At 63.0% G+C, this 16646-nt stretch overlaps 2 protein-coding genes across 2 annotated transcripts in view; one reads left to right on the plus strand and one right to left on the minus strand.

The window, feature by feature from the left end:
• The window catches only part of ADAMTS7 (ADAM metallopeptidase with thrombospondin type 1 motif 7), a 43347-nt gene extending 39597 nt beyond the window's left edge, over positions 1-3750 (plus strand). Inside the window, exons 23-24 of the mRNA XM_035024335.1 lie at positions 526-688; positions 2780-3750. Coding sequence (XP_034880226.1) covers positions 526-688; positions 2780-2937 — 321 coding nt within the window. The 3' untranslated portion in view covers positions 2938-3750. The remainder of the gene's footprint in view (positions 1-525; positions 689-2779) is intronic.
• A 1392-nt stretch (positions 3751-5142) lies between these two features.
• TBC1D2B (TBC1 domain family member 2B) overlaps positions 5143-16646 on the minus strand; it is a 63953-nt gene continuing 52449 nt past the window's right edge. Inside the window, exons 7-9 of the mRNA XM_035024336.1 lie at positions 11256-11538; positions 10968-11089; positions 5143-7807 (exon numbers count right to left, since the gene is read on the minus strand). Of these exons, the coding sequence (XP_034880227.1) occupies positions 7612-7807; positions 10968-11089; positions 11256-11538 (601 nt within the window). The 3' untranslated portion in view covers positions 5143-7611. The remainder of the gene's footprint in view (positions 7808-10967; positions 11090-11255; positions 11539-16646) is intronic.

Consider the following 16646-nt stretch of genomic DNA (forward strand, 5'->3'; position numbering starts at 1 on the left):
CAGGGAGGCGTGGTGGTGGTGGTGCAGGGGTGAGGCCTGCGGGACTCTGGTTGGGAGCAGAGGTGCCAGGCGACAGCAAGTGGAAGTCCTGGGGCAGGAAGGAAGGACTGAGTGTTTAGGGAGCGGAGCAGAGGCTGGTGTGGCGAGCGAGGCGCAGGACGCCCTCCTGCCGGGCCTGCTGGAGCTCCGCGGTTGCGCCCCGGCTGCTGAGCGGCTCTGGGCGCTGTGTTCTCACCCGGGGAAGTGGGTGTGCGGGGTCCACGGAGCCGGGCAGCAGACACTGCGCCCACGGCCTGGCACCGGTGCCGGAGATTTCCCCATTTTTCGGCTTTTTACAACATCCCATCCTCATCGATGATAAAGCCTGACTCGGATGGAGGGTCCTGGTGGAGGGACGTGCCGCCACCTCCCCTTGGCGGCCCGGCCCGCGTCCGGGGCTGGCGGCTTCCCCACCCCTGCGGGCGCACCCGGGCCTCTGGGCAGGTGCAGCTCCTTGGACCCTCCCCTCCCCCGCCCTCCGCTCAGTGCTCAGCCCCCTGCGGCGGGGGCGTGCAGCGGCGCCTGGTCCGGTGCGTCAACACCCAGACGGGGCTGCCCGAGGGAGCCAGCGAGCAGTGCAGCCACGAGGCCTGGCCCGAGAGCTCCCGGCCGTGCGGCACCCAGGACTGCGAGCTCACCGAGGCGCCACGTGAGTCCGCGCCGCCGTGCGGGCGGTCGGGGCAGGGAGGGCGGCGGGCCACGGGATCCTCGAACTGTCGGCCACCGAGGACTGTGAGGCCAGCCCCACGGCGGCCCGGGGGCGCCCCTCTGTGGCGCGGGAAGGGGGGAGGCAGTGGATGTGCCCCCAGGTTGCTGTGGGACCTCGAGCAAGCTCCTCTTCCCGCTGGGTCTCCGTGACCCGCCGAGCGGGGCCACGCCGGGGTGAGCCCCCGACCCCCATGCCGGCCGGAGGAGGGGTGCGCGGAGCGTGCACTGCGGCCGCAGGAAACGGCCTCCGTGCCAGGGTCCGGCTGGCTGCTTCCGGCCAGCTGTGTCCTCCTGGAGGAAGCACCCGAGCCAGAGGTGGCCGTGGACCCAGGCCTCCCCGGCCGTGCTGAGCACAGGAAGCTGGCCCTGCAGTCACACCTGGGCCCCCTCCCAGCTGGGTGGCCTTGGCCGTTTCCCTGTCTGGGCCTCCCCTTCCGGAGCCTGCGGAGGGGTGGGGAGAGCAGAAGCGAGGTGCTGGGGGGAAGGTGGTCACTGCGTCGACGCGGTCAGCCGCTGTGAGGTCAGGAAGAGAGCCCAGGGCCCCGTGTCAGTAGGGAGGCCCCAGCAGCTTCTCTGCCTCTCAGCCGCTGCCCCCTGCCCCGAGGACAGCCTGCGCTCCTTGGACTGGCCGTCAGCGCCTCGGGGACCCCCCCTCACCTGCCTTCTCGACAGTGGCTGATTCTGGGCAGCCCCGGTCCAGGCCCACAGTAGCGGGTGCCACACCGTGCTGCCCGGGCCTCCTGCAATCCCATGGCCCCAGGGCCCCGCCCGTCAGATCTCCGGCCGCAGCCTCCACAGCACCTGCCTCCACGTGGAGGCCGGCCCCGGCCCCTCACTGCCCCTCACGCTGGGCTCAGGGCCATGGGGGCTCGGGCGGCTGTGGTGTCTGCTGGGAACTGAGGCCAGGGCTCTGGGGGGTCGGGTGGACCGCAGGCAGGGGCTGGGTGGGGGGGTTAGGTGGCTGAACCACCAGCCGTCCCCAGTCAGGCGTTCGGGGGGGAGGCCGGTGCGGGGAGGTGACTTGGATGCCAAGATCCTGGAGCCCCAGGATGTTTTGATGGTTTGTGGGGCTGCGTGGCAAGACATTTAGAAAGCCTGGAAACTCCAGGGTGTGCGGTCACCACGGCGAGCAGCTGACCTAGCATGACCCACATCCACTTGCGGAGGTGGGGGGTATGGACAGAGGAGGGAACTGGGCCGCCCCCCCGCCGGCCCAGGGTTAAGAAGCTTGCATGAGGTCACCCCATGCAGACAGGATGCAGGCCCGCCGATGTGCAGCTCAGAGCTGTGGCCTCCTCCCCTCTGCTGGGCCCAGGGGGATGTCCCAGGCCCGCGGCCGTCCACCGCCCTTCCCTCCTCCTGCCCCGGGACGTCTGCTGGGCAGCTGGGGGCTGGCCGCGGCAGCGGGAGCACGGCCAGGCGGCGGGGAGCGAACCGCTTCCCCAAATAGCTCCGATAAGCACAAGGCGGGAGGGCCAGCCAAGCCTCAGCCTCGGATGCGCGTCGCCTGCAGCCTTCCTCCGTCCCTCCTCAGGAGGCCTGGGTTGTACCCAGGCCGCAGGGCCCGGGTCCCACCTGCTCTCCCTGGGCCTCGGGGCCTGGCCCGATGGGACTCTGTGACCCGGAAGCTGAGGCCGAGTCCAACCCAGGTGGCTGCAGGGGGTCAGGGAGACCTGGCAGGACAGGTGTCAGGGTCAGGGGGCCGATTCCACTGCAGGCGGGCAGGAGGCACAGGGGGCCTCCGTTGACACCAGGACCTGTCGGGGGCACCGAGGGTCAGCAGGCATGGGAGGGGTGGCAGGCTCTTTGGTTTCCCGTGAGCACTCGAGGTGGTCAAGGGTGGGGGTCCCCACGCCTTTCCTCTGGAAAGCAGAGTGCAGCCAGGCTGGTTCCCCAGAGACCTGGGTGGGCAGGTGGGACAAGGCTAGCAACAACTGGGGACCTGAGGCCCTGGGGTGGCGGGCAGCCCCCTGGGGGGTGCAGGTGCGGGCTCCATCCTGAGGGCCCCCCACCCCCTGCCGCCCTGCCGCAGGCTGTGAGCGGGACCGCCTGCCCTTCGGCTTCTGTGAGACCCTGCGTCTGCTGGGCCGATGCCAGTTGCCTGCCGTCCACACCCAGTGCTGCCACTCCTGCCCCCCTCTGGGCCACGGAGCCCCCTCCCGCGGCCATCAGCGCCTCGCCCGCCGCTGAGCCACCCCAGCCGGGCCAGGCTGCAGGGGTCGCTGACCCGCCCCACCCGGACCCACGGACCTCACGCCCGACTGCGGGCTGCACCCCGAAGGTGCTAACCTGGCCTGCTGGTGGCGGGCTGGGGCCCCCTCCCCTAAGAAAAGGTATTTTTTTATTTCAACGGTTTGCATAACCTTTATTATTATACATAAATGAGCACCTACAGTTTCAACGTGCAGCTTGGTTTGCTCTTGCATTGGGGGAATTTCAGACCCGATCTCCTGCCCTCCATCCTCCTCACATGCTCCTCGAGGAGGAGTCCGCTGTCCTCGGCAGGCTGCAGATGAGGGGCGGGGGGTGCTGGTCCCAGCCACGCTCCTTCTGCACCCCCCACGTCCCCACTCCAGGGCCTGAGACCTGTGGGTTCGTGGTGACTGGGTCTCACCCCACCTCGGGCACCAAGGCCCTTGCCTCCAGCAGGGACTGCCCCCAGGGGATGGCGCTGAGCGCTCCAGCACCCCGTTAACTCACCTGCACCAAAGGGGAGGAGGATCAGTGGAGCTGGTGACCCCCAGGGGTGATGGGGGTGCAGGTAGGCGCGGACGGCCACCCCCGTCCTGGCCCCCACTTGTCCCTTCCCGATGTGGGCTCCGTGTTCAGAGATGGCTGGGCTGGTTGCAGCTGGCTCCTGTCCCCCTGCCAGGCCCAGGTGCGACCTAGCCCCTGCCCACCACAGCCCCGTCCTGCCTGCCAAGCCTACGTCCGTGGAGCCAGCCGGTGAACACAGTGGGCAGCAGATGGGCAGCAGGTGCTCCAAGGGGGTCCCGGGCTCCAGCCAGGCTAGCCGTGACCCTGCCAGGCCCAGCCCCTCCTCCGGGAAGCGGCCATGTCTTTCAGAGCCTGCTCCCCAGGGCTACTCCTGGAAGGTGGAATCCCCCTTCTCCAAATGGGGGACACGGAGGGTCAGAGAGGCCCAGGCCCCCACCCCGCGGACACCCGCAGGGGACACAGCCTGTAACGTGCATGGTGGTTCTTGAGTTGTGTAGTGGGATGAGGGCCACGTGGCTACTTGTGGCTCGGTGGGAGGGGATCACTGAAAGTCACACCCTGGGGACCGAGAAGAAGAAAACACAGCAGAGGCCAAAGCCGTCCGCAAGCATCTGTCCCCGGGCCGGTCCCTGCCTGGAAGGGGTGGAAGGCAGAGCTGCTCTCCAGCTTCCCACTCTCACTCACACACCAAACCCCTTTCAGTAACACGCTCCCCGGGGCCCGAGCAGCCCAGGGCCCTGCGTGGGTCTGGCCTGGGGCCCGAGGCCCTGGCCACGCTGTCCTGGAGGTCCCCTCTCACCCGGCGCTGAGCCCTCTGACCTGGCAGGAAGACGGCTCCAGGCAGGCCCCATGGTGGCTCACGCAGAGGCAGGCGGGGCTGAGGTCACTCAGGAAAGCGAGTCACCGGGGTTTGCGAGAGTCCCAGGATCACTGCACCGTCGGGGGGTGCGGGGGCATCAGCCTTCCTTCCTGTGTTTGAAACAGCTCCGTGGCCCGAGGAGGCCCTGGGGACCCACACTCCGAAACCGCTTCCCGGGGCTCATGCTGTCCTGGCAGCAGCCCTTCCAAGGAACGGGGCCTCTGCCTCTGGGCCCTGACCCACACCGAGCATGTGGGTCCCAGTCCTGGCTCACCACTGCTGTGACCTCAGGCACCCCCGGCCTCACCGAGTCTGTCCCAGGAGGAAACGGGCTCAGCAGACCCTTATCTGCTCGCGCTGGGAATCCTCCCTGGAGCCCCCTCCCCCACACCGTGGAAAGACATTTGGTCTTAATCATTCTCGTGTTTTTCCGACGACAGGGGGTGAGGGGATGGTGACCCCAGTGGCAGCTGGGCTGGAGCAGTCAGCCCAGACAGGAGGCAAACAGCCCATGACTCAGGCAGGGCACGCTGCAGCTGGGGTGGGGCGGGGGGAGCTGCTGCAGCTCCTGGCTGAGGCCCGGGACCCCGAAGCGCTCACCTCGGTGCCCCCCCATTCACCTGCGGCTTGACTTCGGCTCCCAGGGCTGCATGGTCGACGGAGGCACCCTGTCCCACACACCCCAGGGCAAACCAAGAACGTGGACCTAAAAAGAGCTGGCTGGCAGTTCGGAGCCCCCCACCGAAGTCCTGTACCCCTCTGAACCCTGGGGGTGAGCCCTGTCGTGAGCAACTGTAACGGCATCTCAAACCAGAACATTATACAAATTAGTAGTTTATTTGGCTTTTTAGTATAAAGACTGTTCCAGAATTTAACTCAAGCCGAGAAGCCGCAGTGACATCAGGGGAAGTCACCAGGCACTGCCCCCCACACAGCCCCCCGAGGCGGCAGCCAGCCTCCCGCCTGCAGGGGCTGCCCCGTGTGGGGCCCATCTGCCCAGGGCACGTGCAGGAGGACAGCCCCGCACAAAGCCAGGGTGGGGATCTGTGCAAGAATACAAACAATTTAAAAAAAAAATGCACTGGCGATTCGCCTAGAATACTTCCTATATGGATACAGTGTGGGAGGAAGGCAGACTCGTTCCAGCCCCGGGGGCCCTGGCTGCTGTGGGACGGCGGCGGCGCGCGTGACCACAGGCCGCGGGAGGCCATGCGGGTGCACGCAAGCCCGGGGGCCCCAGATGGCCCGGGAGCCAGGAGCGACCCAGGCCGCTCGGGTTCTCGCGATCACACACAGGCGCGCACAAAGAACTCGTTATATAAAATAGATGTACATAATTGAAAAACCCTTGATAAAAATAGTCTATAAAAATATAAACTGTAGTGAAAAATATACAAAAGTATTAACAGATGTTCAGCCCGTAAGACACAAAACCCGTCCCCGTGCGAGCTGGTAGCTGCCCTTGGCCGTGGGCACGGCCTGCGGCTCGGCACCCTGCCCAGTCCGGGCCAGGCCAAGCACCCCTGCCGCCCTCTGCACGCCCAGAGACAGGGCGGCCTCCGGGAAGGTGCCCCCCGTCCACGCCCCCCACGACCGCCCTGCTCTCACGGCCACTGCCCGGGCACAGACAGCCACCTGCGGACACCAACACGGCGCGGCTGGCCACTCCCCGAAACCACGGCTCCAGCCACACCCAGCAGGCGCCTGGGCCCGATCCAGGTGCTTTTAAGATACATCTTTTTGGGGCAAAACTGACATAACCAGCCTGTTCCAAAAGGCAGCATTTTCTCCCCAGGATGTGGCAGTTCTGGGGAGGTCAACTTGGAAGCTAGAGCCTGACCCTACCGCGCCTCCTCACTGCTGTCCCCCAGCCGGTGAGGGGTCCGCGGAGGGCAGTGGGGCCGCGTGCTAAGGCCGACCTCCAGCAGCCATCCACCCCCCCGCCGCGTCTGCCATCTGAAAGATCAGGCTAACCAACCTCACAACACGAAAGCTGACGCGGTGTGGTATGTGGGGACACCCACCCAGCCGGGACACCGATAAACACGGACCGAGACGGAACATCTGTCCTTAGAAAATGCACTTCCTCAGGGGACTCCTTCAACGCTTGGGCTGCGTCTGATACGTTTCAGCTGGGGGTTACTTCCAATTTCTCCAGGTAGTGTAAAAATTCCGTGTGAAATGGTTTCTTTCCTATTTGGATAACGCTGTGCCAGGAAACTCTTGCATCCACACGTGGAGCAGGGATGGTCCGCGGAGCGATGAAGCAAAGTCAACCTTCCCTGCGCAAAGCCTCTCAGCAGAGCTTCAAAAAGAGCGCTCCCAGTCTGCAGAACGGCGTGGGCAGCCTGACCTGCTGGAGGTGGTGGTGACCCTACAGCCAGGACTACGCTGACCCCAGGGAGGGGGAGGCCGGCTGCCAGGACGCGGATGCCTCTGGGCAGCACTGGGGAGGGACCCTGAATGGGACAGCTCACCAAAGCTGGGTCCCAAGCAAAGGCACTGGCAGCCGGCCTCCCCGCCATCCCAGCAGGTGGGGGAGGCCCCCGGAGCCCTGGCTGACGGCGTCACCCTGCACTCGCCCCGCTGCCCCGTAAGGCGTCCCAGAAGCCTCCTCTGTCTCCGCCAAGGCCTGCCCCCGAGGTGGGCCTGCTTTACAGGACGGCGGTCCACAGCTTCTGTGGACTCCTATCCCTACGCAGAGTGATTCCACGAGCCACTCCCTGAGAGGCGAGAGCACAGAACCTCACGGAGCCGTGCCAGGCGGAGCGTGGGCTGGGGGCGTGGGGTGTCCGGAGGGCCAGGCCCCCCAAGCTAGTCCAGAGATGGGGCACGGCCGGTGGTTCGCCTGGCACGGAAGGTGTGGGATTTCTCCAGGCTGTTTCTGAACACAGATGCACTTGCTTCGCTCACCTCACGCCACCCAAAGCAGCCACGCTCTGGCTAGGGGGCGTCACGGGGAGACGCCAGGGTGCAAGCCAACCACAGAACCCAGACAGATGCTGTCAAAGGCTCGACAACAGCCAGCCGGTTCCCCTGGGGGTGCACGGGTCACACGGGACACGGACACCGCCCACCACGGCCCGGAGATGGCTGTACACGGAGCAGACCCCAGCCCGCGTGGAAATGAGGAAGTGCAGTGTGGCCGTGGACGTCCGCCCAGCAGACCTCCAGAGACCACGGGCATTACATTCGGGCTTTCCGATGAGCAGAGGCCCCTCTGCTGTGTATCCTTTTGGCACGCTTTGGTTGTGAAGACAAGAGCAGTGTCATGGGGTGGGGGGCACTCAGGTGTCCTCCTCTTCATCGCTGACCAGCTCGCCCTTATCGGGGCTGGTGTCCCGCTCACGCAGGAAGTCCTCCCGGATGGCCTCCAGCTCTGTCAGCTCCAGCCGCACCTTCTCCAAGTGGTAGGCACGCCGGTTCCGGATCTGACGCAGGGGGAATGGGTTCAGGTCCCCGAAGGAGATACTGATCAGCTTCCTGGCGGGACAGAGGATGGGGACAGAGGTCAGTAGGGCAGGACGTGGGACGGGGCCTGGGGCACGTGTGTCAGCTGGAGACCAGCCCCCCTCATGCAGAGGCTACGGGGCTGGCCCTGAGCCACTGCCTGGATGGAGGCCCACGCTCGCTGTGTGTCGTGGGGCGGGTGAGGTGAGGGTCCTTCCCTTTCTGGCTTCTGATTCCCTGTATGTTTGGAGGACCGCAGTGCCACCTCCTGGGATGTGGGGTTACCAGCGCGGTCCCCGTGAGGACAGAACAGCGCCTGGCATGTGCTGGGCGACTGAGGGCCGGCGTGCCTGAGCGGGACCGGCAGGAGGCTGGTTCAGGCCTCCTGGGACTGACGGGCAAGGAGTCCACCTGGCGGCAACGGTCAGACCCAGCCCGCCGCACAAGGGCCGGACGTGGTCTATAGACGATGGGCACTCGATGGGTTTCCACCGTCCGCGGGTCCATGCACCGACCCCGCTAACCTGCCCTGGTCTCTGACCAGCAGTTTGACAAAAATAGAGCCAGGACGTGCCCCGAGGCCTGGCTAGGGGTTCCAGCACTGACTGGGTCAGCTGTGGCCGCCGGGGGGCGAAAACAGAAGTGGGTTCCTCCAGCATCAAGGGGCCTGCCCCCGATTCGACCGGCCCGGCGGCTTCTCTTCCCTCCAGCCCCCAGGAGCAGCTGCGATGACGTTGGCACTATCCGGGGCCCCCTGCCGGCAGCTAGGGCTGCCACCTGGCCTGACGTCAGCCGGCGACTTCTCACACCCCTACATGCAGCCTGACTCCGAGGCATTCTCCCGCAGGAGGGCGAAGGTCAGAGAGGCCAGCTTCAGAGGCCGCATTCCGGAGTGTTCTAGAACACGGGCGTGCGGGAGAACAGGGCCGGCCCGAGCAGAGTGGAAGTGCCAGCCAGGACCTGGGACCCAGGCCCATGCGCCCGGCCCCTTCCCACAGCTGTTAGCCCCAGGCTGCACGCCCCCCGAGACCGGGTGTCCAGCCCCCACTTCGCTGCAGGAGGCAAACACAGAAAGCCCCGAAGTCCTCGGTGGGCCAGTGTTGCCGCGGCCGGCCACCCCGCGAGCACAGCAGGACGCTGCCCTGCAGGCCTGGTCAGGAGCCCCAGCGGGTCCCGTGGTCGGCTAAGGCTGAACACCCAGGAGCCCTGACTCGAGACTGGTTTAATCCTGTTAACCCGACATGCCCTGAACACGTGCCAACTCCACCGCCTCTCCCTCCTTCCTCATAGAAGAGCTTACTTATCCGGAACCACTGGTCTGGGGAGCTTATTAAAACCCTGGGGTCTGGGCCATCACGCATCTGCAAACCCGGGTCCCAGGGTGGACCCTGACTTCCTGAAGCCAACGGCCGGGCAGCTGCCCCAGAGCCACTGACAAGGGGCTGGCCATGCCCACATCCCCGCTGCCAAGCCCTTCTCAACCTTGACCTCGTGCGAGGTCGGCGGACGCCCTGGAGGTTCACCCCAGACTCTCACTGGCCAACGTTACCCTCAGGCTCCACGTGGTGAGGCTTAGGTCACTGCTGCAGGCACCTCAGGACACCTGAATATACCCTACAAATCCACTTCCCAAGCGGGAGGCCCTGAAAATAGCGATGACTCCTGGGAGTCAGGTGTGGCCTCCGTCAGCCCCTTCTGCTCCCAGTGTCCCGTCCCCCGGGGGCCTCAGCCCAGCTCCTGCCCCAGGTCCCACCCGCAGCCGGGCTCACCCCCACACTGGCGCCCTGCAGCTGGGAGGCCTGGATTCTGCCCTGGGCGTCTCACGGGCTGGCCCAGGAGAGGGGCGCCTGTCCACTTACCAGGGGCCCCGGGGGTTGGAAGCAGGTTGTGACACATCAGTGGATGGAGGAGTCTGCATGGGGAGTCGCAACAAGCATTTCATAACCGAAAGGGAATCAAAAACCTCAATATCTAACACAGACCTTTAGCAAGAACCACAAACATTTCAACAAATTGTTTCATTTCTACACACTCCAGAACGGGCATCCCAGGTCTGAGACAAAGCAGCCTTCCTATGAGCTACAGTCCAAAAAGTTTGAAAGTGGGGCGCCTGGTGGCTCAGTGGGTTAAGCGTCTGCCTTCGGCTCAGGTCATGATCCCAGGGTCCTGGGATCGAGTCTCGCATCAGGCACCATGCTCAGCGGGGAGTCTGCTTCTCCCTCTTCCCTGCTTGTGCTCACTCTCAAATAAATAAATGAAATATATATATAAAAAATATATATAATATATATAAAATATATAAAAATATATATAAAAAAAAGTTTGAAAGCATATACAAGCCCCAGACGTTCCTCCCCCGCCCAACCAGCAGCAGGTCCGTGGGAGCCCCTGTGGGAGCGTGGCCAGAACAGCCGCCAGCCGCCGTCAGGGCACATGCAAGACAATGGCCTGGAACAGGCGACACTGTGTGGCCTGTGGGGGGGCACGGAGATGCTCCCCCCACACGCAATGCCCGGCCCAAAGTCCTGGGTCTTCCCAAGTCCACTTCCTCTCCTGCCCTCCAGTTTGCCCCTCCTCCCTCTCTGGGGGCACCTCGCACCCTGCCCCAGGCCACCCCGATCCCCTGGCCTCCTCCCCGCTGCCAGCCCTCCTCTTATCTTCCCGACACCCCAGCGATGAAGCCCAGTCCCGCTCTGCTCCCGCCCGGCCGCCTAGGCCGAGCTACTTCCACGGCCCCAGACACACTGCATCTCACGTCCCCACTGCTGCTTCAGCTCCCTGGGCCCAGGACACCCTCTCCCAGGTGCCCCCACCCAGCCCCGCTCACCCCGCCTTGCCCCCCACCTGCCCCATCCTGGGCTTCCCCCACGGCAGCACCCAGCCCATCAGGCCATCCATCTCCCCTCGGGTTCTTCCTGTCAGGGCCTGTCCCTCCCCCGTCACCCTCAGTGCCTGACGGACGGCCTGCCACGCCGGGAAAGCTCAGGAAACACTTGCTGAACACAAACAAACCGGCCTGTGGGATGCACACTGGTTGGATTAAGGACAAGCTGTCCTCCATCCTGGTTTCCCCTCGTCGGTGGAGGCCACCGGGTGTCCAGAGCCTCTCCCACCCCTCGCTCGCACACCATACACCCGGGAAGGCTGCTCTCCGTGGAGCAGGGGCAGCTGGGATCCCCGCCCGAGGACTCACCTGGCGTCGAGGATCGTGCGAGTGAAGTAGCGGAGATACTTGAATATGGACATCGAGTCCTGCAGCTTCAGGATCTCCTCCTCCTTGTATTTGAAAAGCGCCAGGGCAAACCGGAAAATGACCTGCGGACAGCACGGGGACGTCCGTCAGCAGAGAGGCCCTCTGCTCGGGGCTGCCCGGGCAGCGGCCTCCCGCGCCCCAGGCCCTCCCACGGCGGCCCACCACGTCCCCGGTGAGCTGGCCACTTGCCACCAGCAGCGTGCCCAGTCACCCAGCGAGCGGACCCACCTTTGGTCCCTCGTAAAGGAAAGAGTCCCAGATCTTGAAGAGGATGTCGCTGACGACGCTGTCCACAAACACCACCAGAAACCAGTTGAACGTGATCAGGGTGTAGTCGACGCCGTACTGTTCCAGATGCGTGTGCAGCCGAGGCAGCTTCTCGCTCATGAGGTCTCTGAACACCCGCTGGTCCACCTGCAGGGGAGCAGAGGGGAAGGGCGTGGGGTAGGTGCGCCGCGGGCACTGCTGTCCCGCATGCCTGGAGCGCCTCGGCCGGAAACGCACTCCTGTCCTCGCGCCGCCCAACAAGAGGCCACAAAGAGCTGGGCAAGAGTCAGCCTAGCTGCCCGCTCGCAATCCAGGGCTACGGGGGCGGAAGCCGAGGCCGGGGCCCAACAAGGGGTGCGACATCACCACGTCTGTCCTACAGACGCCTCCCGGGTGTGGGCGTGCGAGGGGGCGTGACCTCCAGGGTCCACGGTGCGGCCCCACCTCCTACACACAGCGTGCCTGGGGCACATCTCCCCGCTCTCCCACGGCTGCCGTGGGGGTACCACAAGCCACGTGCAAACCACCATCCAACTAGGAGCTCTGGCCCTCCTCTCCCCACATCGGCCACGGTGCTCTGTTGGGCACAGGCGTCCCTCCGCTTCCCCGGAGGAGCGAAAAGCTGCGCGGGGGAGCCAGAAGCCTGGCCTGTCGGGTCAGCTGTGGTCAGGGCCCCGGTGAGGGGTGTTGGTAGCGCTCCCGGGGCCGGACAGGTGCCAGCCAGGGCCGGTGAGGACAGCACACCACGCGTGCGAAACACCAGCGAGGAAGAGCCCGCCATGCGGGGACGGTATGACCCTCGTCAGGAGCCCCCAACGCTCCGTGAGCCCCGAGACCACCACACAGGAAGCCACGCGCTGCTGGAGCCACGTCGGCAGAACCACCCGGAGAGCAGCCCAGACGCGCCTGCAAAGCGCGGGGCCCCCACACGGCTCCTCGGAGTCAATCCCAGAGAAACCGGCACCAACTCTCAACTGCACACCAGGCAAGCTGGGATGAAGAGTGCACTGATTCCTGGGATTACTGGAAGTCTGAGATAACTAGAAACAGTCTACATACACACGCTAAAACCACATTTTTTTTTTTTTTTAAGATTTTATTTATGTATTTGAGAGAGAGAGAATGAGAGACAGAGAGCATGAGAGGGAGGAGGGTCAGAGGGAGAAGCAGACTCCCTGCCGAGCAGGGAGCCCGATGCGGGACTCGATCCAGGGACTCCAGGATCATGACCTGAGCCGAAGGCAGTCGCTTAACCGACTGAGCCACCCAGGCGCCCAAACCACACTTTTTAAAAGTAACCTCCACACCTAGCGTGGAGGCCAACACGGGGCTCGAACTCATGACCCTGAGATCATGACCTGAGCTGAGATCAAGAGTCAGAGCTCAACCAGCTGAGCCACCCCAAGCGCCCCTAAAATGACATTTATTTATTTTTTTAAAGATTTTATTTATTTGACAGACAGAGACAGAGAGAGGGAACGCAAGCAGGGGGAGTGGGAGAGGGAGAAGCAGGCTTCCCACGGAGCAGGGAGCCCAATGCAGGGCTCGATCCCAGGACCCTGAGATCATGACCCGAGCCGAAGGCAGACGCTTAACGACTGAGCCACCCAGGCGCTCCCTAAAATGACATTTTAAAAAGGTTCATTTTTTTTAGGAAAATCTTAAACTTTAAAAAAGCCCACAGTTCCTTCTTTTTGGAAGTTTTGCTTTCTCTTTATCACAGAAGCCTTAACAAACAAAAAGGTATTTTTTTTTTAAAGGGCATGGTTAGGGGCGCCTGGGTGGCTCAGTTGGTTAAGCGACTGCCTTCGGCTCAGGTCATGATCCTGGAGTCCCTGGATCGAGTCCCGCGTCGGGCTCCCTGCTCGGCAGGGAGTCTGCTTCTCCCTCTGACCCTTCCCCCTCTCATGTCTCTCTGTCTCATTCTCTCTCTCAAATAAATAAATAAAATCTTTAAAAAAAAAAAAAATAAATAAATAAAGGGCATGGTTAGATTCAAGTAGGCATTACTGGTTGAAATTGTAAAATTTAAAACACAAAATAACAAAATGCTAAAAACATTGTTTTTTTTACAAAAAAATGGTTCTAAAGAGTTAAATTCTTCTCAGTGCAAAAAAGACAACAAAATACAGGAATCATGTTGGAAACATACATTTTAGCTAATTTGCCTTCTAACTAAAGCAAAAAACAAAGTTTCAAAGATGTAAACTGGTTGAATTATAATGAATATTCCTCAAAGACCCAACAGACAAAAGCACATAAGCCGCCTTTAAAGCGTCCCTAGCCGCCCCCTCCCCCCCGCACCGCGCCCCCCAGGAAAGCTGCACAAAGTCCCACAGGGCAAGCCGGATGACTGTCCGGCGGGGCACACATCCCCGGGGTCCGTCTCCCCGGGAACCCCGCTCCTGTCACCAAGCAGGGTCAGCATCACCCACTAGAGGAGGTGCCTGGACGCCTGACGGCCCCTGAACCGCACACACTCTGCACCTGGCTCTGGCCAGTGCTGGAGAGATGTAGGGGCTGTGCATGGGCAAGGGGGATGGACAGCGGGCCGCAGGACGAGGGACAGCAGCGGGATTCCGTCTGCAGAGGAAGGGCAAGCAAGCTGACCCCAAAGCGGGAGTAGAGCCATGCCCTGGGCCCTCCCAATCAGGTGGCCAGTGGTGCCTGGTTCAGGAGGCCCGGCGCGGAGTAGCCTGCTGGGAACGACCCTCAGGCCTCTGTTCAGCCCCCACCCCGCCGAGGTCAGGAGGACGTGGGAGGATGGTATCCTCAGTGCCCACCAAGGTCCTGGCACACAACGTGGACTCAGCTGATGAACAGATGGAGAGGCTGCGAACATCTGGCCCGTGGTGGCAGTTCGACAGGGATTCATGAAGCACGGGGCTGGGGGCTGGCCACACACGGCTGCCCCCACTCCCAGTGTGGCCTTACACGGAGCCCACCGCAGGAGAGAACACTCGTCACATGCATTCACCCGATGGAGAGTGACGGCCACCAAACACGGCGGTGAAAAAGCACAGAATGACATGGGAAGACGCTCGAGCTAGCGTGTGAACCAGCTAGGACACGTCTTGCCCCCAACGTGAATACCTAAAATGTATTTGGGGGGAAAAAGGCAAAAAGGAAAGATATCAAAATGCCAACAGTGGTCTCGAGTGTGGGTAGAATAACACAGGATTTTCATTTTCTTCCGAACATCTCGTATTCCGTAATAACCGCGCCTTCGTGAGCAGCCACGACATTTATTGTCACGGAGAAATCTATCTCCTCGGACTTTACAATTGTGTTTATGTGACAACGTGATGCAAATTTTATCTTAAACCCACACGCTTAAAATAGGCTTTCCCCTTCTGCGTTTTATTGAGTTTTTACGATCCAAGCATTAGGATAAGCTCGTAATGCACCTAATTTCAAACTGGAGCACTTGTACGAGGGGAGTGTGATGCTGGTCTTCCAGCTGGGGAAGCTGAGGCGCGGGGATGTGGAGTGAGGCGGCCAACCTCCACGGCTCGTAGGCGGGAGGGCCTGGTTCAGTGGATTTAAGACGGATGAAGACCTCATTCTTCTTACTCTGAAACACAGTCATCTGAAATTGTGTCTGTAAAGCTCTTAGCTCCCAGGTGTCCGTGACACCCAGAACTTAATTTACTAGCCTCCTCACTCCCACCAGACAGTGACTGCTGCCTCTTCCCACGGCTCATTTCCTAGTTTACAAAATATTCTGACGAGAAGAGCCTCTAGGTAACGTAGCAAAGTGACATGGTCACGGGGAGACCAGCTGAGCCTGTCCTGGGATCATTCGGCACCTTGACGCTGGGACACGGCCCAGAGCCCAGCCCCCGGCCCGGGCCCATGGTGGGGGCACCTCAGGAGAGCTGCTTCGTGTCTCCGACCCCGAGTACAATGGGGACAATGATGCCTTCACTGGGATGGTTTTGTGCAGCCGCCAGTATGGGCTGGGCTGGTGCCGAGTGTCAGCCCTCCCTGTCCCGGCTGGAGCGCGCACGGCGCTCAGCCACTCGCCACGCGGCGGCCGGTGATCCTGGAAGGAAGGTCATGGCCGCTGACCAGCTGCGGGACAAGCAGGCTCCCCGTCCCCAGAGTGGCAGGAATGGCAGTGGGCTCGGGGCGGCGTGGGGCACAGAGGACGGGGCACTCAGAGCCCGGGCCGGGCAGAAGCTCTCTAGGGAGGCAAGGGGGGGGACGGTGACCTGCGGAGGGAGTTAGCTCCACACAGAGAAGAGGGCGCAACCGGGAGCAAGTGTTCTGTCCTGGGGCAGTCTGTGCTTCCAGCAGGGGACCCCATGAGTGACAAGGGGAGGCAACGGTGCCCTGATGGGGGTCAGTGGGGAAGCAGGTACTCGAACCGCCAGGCAGGTGGCAGTGACCACAGGGCCGCAGAGGGAGAGGCATGAGGACGAGTCCAGGCTGGGGGGCGGGGGGCAGGCGGTAACGGAGGCCACGACGAGAGATACAAATACACAGCAGAACTCAGGGCCCAGCCAGGCAAACAGACGCCACCCTAAATGTGTACGACAGAGGGATTTTGTGCAGGGACCGGTCACATGAGGACAGAAGAGCCGAGAAGCCACGCGGCTGGTGGTGAGGTGGCCCAGAGGCGAGGGCAGGAAGCCGCCCCAGGCTGGAGCAGGGAGGTCCCCCCAGCATGGGGGGCCTGCCAGACAGGAGCTGGCCAGGGAGGAGTCAAGGCCGTGGGCAGGCAGTGCCCGTGATGGGCCGAGAACTACCTGCACTTCCCTCCTGCCCCCTGCTGGTCCCTTGGTGGGTTTACGCCGGCAGCGCAAGGCCGGGAGGGTCAGGCCCATGAGCAGGGTTGCCAGCCGGGCAGCGGCCCCAGCCTGGCCCAGGGGAGCCCTGGCCTGGGCCCAAGGGGTTGGTCCAGAGCCAGGATTGCCCACGTGGGGACAACCCCGGGCTCTCCCCGCCCACATCGCCCTGCCCGGCCCTGGCTTTGGGCTCCAGGTGCAGCGGACATGAGCTGTGCGCTCACATCTCCTGCTGGGGAGGTGACTGTGGCCCCCAGGCTGTCCCTCTGGGTCCAGCACTACCTCCGGCTGCTCCCAGCCAGGAAGTGACCACGGCAGGCCCCGACATGGCCCGTTCCCACGAGACGCGTGCCTGTAACAGGCAGCCCCAGCTTGCGCACTCCCCACCGGCCTGGCCAAAACTTCCTCGGAGATCCGTCCCACCCACGCCTCCTTCCTTTCCCTGGTCTGGGGATTCCCCCAGCCTCCCCGTTCCCACCCCTCATCCTTTGCAGGTGCCTCCCCTCAGAAATCTCTGGCTCGTTGACTCCTGCCTTGGCTCAGCTTCTTGGAGAACCTGAGC

This window comes from Mirounga leonina, unplaced genomic scaffold (assembly GCF_011800145.1).
Source record: "Mirounga leonina isolate KUSES-001 unplaced genomic scaffold, KU_Mleo_1.0 Mir_178, whole genome shotgun sequence".
In the NCBI taxonomy this organism is placed as follows: Eukaryota; Metazoa; Chordata; class Mammalia; order Carnivora; family Phocidae; genus Mirounga; species Mirounga leonina.